Here is a 5,351-nt window from a genome sequence, read left to right on the forward strand (position 1 = left end):
CGGAAGTAAGTTAATGCTTCCATGCATCGCAAGTGGTTGTAAATTGATATCGTCGAGGACATTTTTACTTTTTTCGTCCTTGAGGCTAGGGACGTGATCAATAATAAACAAATATATATTTATGTATTTTGGTGAATGTTCAACGGAATGTGTAATAAAAAATTAGCACGTCATTTCAGCACGTATTTAATAGCCCTGACCGAAGTAAGTACATACATATATACATGTATGTGCGCATACAATCAAACACCGCCACCTTACTTTGCATAATTACATAACTTTGTGTAATGCATTGACCGAAGCCGGACCCCCGTAAGACTAGTGAACGCACAGACAGACACACGCGCAGCAAAAGCAAGAGAATGCATACAGCTACGTAATGTGACCAAAAGTACTGGCGATTTTGGCGGTTCGTAGGCTTTACAGCCGGGAAGCCCAAAAAGGTGTCGACACGAAAGTGACTGAGCGGGCGAACAAGTGCTACCGTGTACAGTACGCAGCGACTAAAGCCAATACATACATACATATGTTAGCTGCGAAAAAATTGCGAATCAAGTGTAAGTGAAATAGGTTTTGTAATGGAAGTTGGTACTTCGATTACCACTAAATGTACTCCCCACACCTCTATAAGTATGTGTGTGTTCGTGTGCGCTCATTAATTGTCGTCGGTTGCATTGTGACTGTGGTTATTCTTATTATTGTTTTGACGCGCGGCGCAACTCGGAAATCGCATTGCGTATGCGCGAAGCGTACGACGAGCTGGCTAGCTGGCTGGCTGTCTTGAATCGCGTAATTCGCGCAGCGGCGTTGGCGCACCGCGTTCGTTGACGCAGTCGAATTGCGGGCGTGCGTACGCGCATCGTAACGATTTGTAAATCTATGCCAAAAATTAAATGCACACACACACACACAGGTAGATATCAATAAAATTAATTGGGCACACCGTGTGGACAAAGTAAAATGAAATAAAATCATGCAAAAGCCGAAAAACGAAGTCTACAACGCACCAGCCATTCTGGCAAAATTACGCCATCTTTAAACGAATGAAATTGAAATTCCGAGTGCCGCCGTCGCACACATTATTTGCGAGTGCCACATTTTGCATGCATATAAAAGCATTTTCTGACCCAAAACATTATGTCAATTCAAACCGATTCCCCGAACGCGTAACACAAAGCAACGTTAAAGCTTAATACATCAGACGCCGCGTACTACAACTAGTATAACCACAATAAAAACAAAAATAATAGCAAAATGCGTTGTGTATTTGTGATCGCCTGCACCATCGCCATGGCTATGGCCATGCCAGAGCCACCATCATCCCGCTATGGACCACCACCAGTGCCACAAAAGCAGTACGGCCCACCACCATCGGCGCCAGCGGAACAATATGGCCCACCACCCACACAGCCACCTCAGCCATTGCCAGTTTATGGTCCACCCGCACCCTTCTATGGTCCACCAGCGCCTGAGACGATTGTCACCAAGAATGTGTACGTCCATGTCCCACCAGAGGAGCCAGAAGTCTACCAGCCAGCCGAGCCCATCCAAACCGCTGTGCCAAAGAAGCATTACAAGATTATCTTCATCAAGGCACCAAACCCACCTGCACCCGTACAACAGGTGTTGCCACCTCCAGTGCAGGATGAACACAAGACACTCGTCTATGTGTTGGTGAAGAAACCAGAGGAACAGCAGCCATTGATATTGCCATCACCAGCGCCAACTGAGCCCAGCAAGCCAGAGGTTTACTTCATCAAATACAAGCAACAACAAAAGCCAGCCACACAATACGGTCCACCACCGGCACCAGCCGCCGAGTATGGTCCACCAGCGGCGGAGAAATTTTAAACTAGCACTTTCATGTGGCTTAGTTAGTGTGGATGACGTGGCGCTACTATCAGTGCGCTCGCTATTGTAAATAGGTTTCATCAATCCTCCTACCAGTACTTAGTGCTTCGAATTAGTACAATTTTTAATGCACTCCGTTAGACGGATGTATTCATACATACATACATTTATAGTTTATGTATTAAGCTTCTTATTTCAGACAAACTCTTTTTATATTTCATTATTTGTTGATTTCTGTTATTTTTTGTTTTGTTGTACTAAATGTCCCATTAAATTATGATTCCATTTAAAAGATTCAACATTTTTTAACAAGGGGGAGGGAGGAAGGGAGGATAAAAACAAAAATGGTGCAAACAATTAAGTAAACATAAGTACGGCGACGAAAAGGGGATCACATATGACAATATCAAGCGAAAACGGTCGTGGTCGAAGGCCGGTGAATCGTCCCAAACAGAGGCCAAGCCTGGATTGGCGGCCAGGAAGGTTTTGTTGTGTGTTTGGTGGGATTGGAAGGGAATAATCCACTATGAGTTGCTCGCATATGGCCAGACGCTTAATTCTACCATCTACTGCGAACAACTGGACCGCTTGAAGCAGCCGATCGACCAGAAGCGTCCAGAATTGGCCAGGAAGTAGTGTTCCACCAGGACAACGACAGACCATACACTTCTTTGATGACTCGTCAGAATCTCGGATGGGAGGTTTTATCGCATCCACCATATAGCCCGGACATAGCGTGAAGTGATTACCACCAGTTCCTGTCCATTGCGAACGCCTTTGGTGGCGTAATGTTGAACACAAAAGAGGCTTGTGAAAAGTGGCTGTCCGAGTTCTTCGCAAATAAGGAGGGGGGGTATTATGAAGTTGCCGTCTAGATGGAAACAGATTATCGAACGAAACGGCACATATTTGAACTCAATCCGATCACTGTAACAATTTTATAAAGTATTGAATAAAGGCATTGAATAAAGAGCAAAAAAGCGGAAGGGAGATATTTGCCAACCTAATACTTGATCGTTGTCTGGACTTAAAGTTTTGATATTATTCGATTTCTTTTGCATGGCCACCACGGGCACGCTTGCAGAAGTCCAGACGATGAATCCAATTTTCCACGGTTTTCCAGCATAAATCGGCCGATACTGCTGCATTTTCACGTTCGATATCCGAACGCAGGTCATCAATCGTCGCTGGCTTGTTGGCATAGACCATAAACTTTATGCTTGATTATGATGTAGTTTCTTGACTGGCGTAGACACCGCTTACGCGGTTATAGCCGAGTCCACAACAGCGCGCCACACATCTCTCGTTTTGGCAGTTTGGCGCCAATTGGAAATACCAAGTGAATACAGGTCCTTCCATCGGAGTGGAGGCCTCCCTCTTCCCCGGCTTCCACCAGCGGGTACTGCATCGAATACTTTCAGAGCTGGAGCACTTTCATCCATTCGAACAATATGACCTAGCCAGCGTAGCCGCTGTTTTTTTACTCGCTGGACTATGTCTATGTCGTCGAATAACACATACAGCTCATCGTTCCATCGTCTGCGGTATTTGCCGTTGCCAATTCTTAAGGGACCATAAATCTTCCTTTCTCTCGAAAACTCCTAGTGCCGTCTTATCGGATGTTGACATCGTCCACGCTTCTGCACCGTAAAGTAGGACGGGAATGATGAGAGACTTGTAGAGTTTGGTTTTTGTTCGTCGAGAGAGGACTTTACTTTTCAATTGCCTACTCAGTCCATAGTAGCACCTGTTAGCAAGAGTGATTCTGCGTTGGATTTCAAGGCTGACATTATGCTGATGCTGGAGCCTAGGTATACGAAATTATCTACAACTTCAAAGTTATGACTGTCAACAGTGACGTGGGAGCCAAGACGCGAATCCGCCGACTGTTTGCTTGATGACAGGTGATATTTCGTCTTGTCCTCATTCACCTCCAGACCCATTCGCTTCGCCTTCTTATCCATGCGGGAAAAAGCAGAACAAACGGCGTGGTTGTTGCTTCCGCTGATATCAATATCATCGGCGTACGCCAGGAGCTGTACACTCTTGTAGAAGATTGTACCTTCTCTGTTTAGCTCTGCAGCTCTTATAATTTTTTCCAGCATCAGGTTAAAGAAGTCGCACGATAGTGAGTCATCTTGTCTGAAACCTCGTCTGGTATCGAACGACTGGGAGAGGTTCTTCCCGATCCTGACGGAGCTTTTGGTGTTGCTCAACGTCAGCTTACACAGCCGTATTAATTTTGCGGGGATACCAAATTCAGACATCGCGGCATAAAGGCAGCTCCTTTTCGTGCTGTCGAAAGCAGCTTTAAAGTCGATTTATGTTGTAGTTTAGTGACGAAAAATGAATGAAAACAGCCGCGGATTTCCTCCAGCTTCCATATATTATATATAATGCTTTACGCTATTTTGTTGGACTTTATGCCGACTATGTGGGTAAAATTGTGTGTGGTCGTAATAAAAATACATAAATATCTTGCGAGAGTATAAAATGTGGTTTTGCCTATTGATACAATTAATGTATGACACATTTTTTGTATGAAACAAAGAAACTTAGATATGCTCATATTTACCAACTAAATGTATTAAAAATAGGTAAATGAAATAACAAATTTAACATTTCGACATTAAATTTTATTTAATTAGCTGCGCTAGCTCAGTTACTGATATCATAAATTTACGTAATATATAGTTACATATATGTATGTATGTATGTATGTATGTAGTTTATAATATTGTATAGTGTAATATGGTTTATCGCTTTGGTTTGTTTGTATATCTTAATATTGCATTTGTAAGTAAATATTTACAACTTAATTTAATATTATTATTTTTTATAAAATATCATTAGCATGTGTATTGCAGTGCGCATGTATATATGTATGTATGTATGCGCATGTATGTAAGTAAATAAATATGTAATAATGAGTTAATACAAATTAAATTGCATTAATTCATGTTTAAAATTCAGAAGATGTCTAACAGTACATACGCACATACATACATGCATACAAATCGGCACGTATACAAATAAACATACATCGGTATGTTTGTAGGTACAAAATTAAATAGTTTGCTTCGCACAGTTCTGTTATATTTTATATTCAAAATAGGCTTAAACGTTTTGATGAAGAATGAGAATGAGCTAGTAATAAATACTATATGCATATTACAATTATATATGTATGTACGAGTATAACTGTACGAGTATTTCAGATGAGCAATTGTATTTGCCACTTACTTGTAAGCACATATGTATACATTTGTATAAAAACAGTCGATTTACATAATATGAAACAACTGCATTTAACTACTAAAAATAATGGGTTTCGAATCATTTTTTTTTTTTTTTTTTTTTTTTTTTGTTTTGCATTAACAAATTCGACGTCGTACGCGTACAATTATGACATAATCTTGTTTGCTGTGCTCCCGCACTTGCTGCATTGGAAATCTGGTCACGTCTCGAAATTGAACCAATATTGATTTACGATGATAATA

General features: G+C 41.5%; 1 protein-coding gene across 1 annotated transcript; it reads left to right on the plus strand.

Annotated features, from left to right (window-relative positions):
- Nucleotides 1-1,124: 1,124 nt before the first annotated feature.
- On the plus strand, nucleotides 1,125-2,145 carry LOC105210952 (uncharacterized). Its single transcript, XM_011182170.3, has one exon. The coding sequence runs from the start codon at nucleotides 1,255-1,257 to the stop codon at nucleotides 1,849-1,851; it is 597 nt and encodes a 198-aa protein (XP_011180472.2). The 5' UTR covers nucleotides 1,125-1,254; the 3' UTR covers nucleotides 1,852-2,145.
- Nucleotides 2,146-5,351: the final 3,206 nt, after the last annotated feature.

The sequence above is a fragment of the Zeugodacus cucurbitae genome, chromosome 6 (genome assembly GCF_028554725.1).
Source record: "Zeugodacus cucurbitae isolate PBARC_wt_2022May chromosome 6, idZeuCucr1.2, whole genome shotgun sequence".
Lineage (NCBI taxonomy): Eukaryota > Metazoa > Arthropoda > Insecta > Diptera > Tephritidae > Zeugodacus > Zeugodacus cucurbitae.

What these genes read in the sequence shown, in the direction of transcription:
- LOC105210952 (XM_011182170.3), top strand. Translation starts at nt 1,255, where the DNA reads ATGCGTTGTGTATTTGTGATCGCCTGCACCATCGCCATGGCTATGGCC.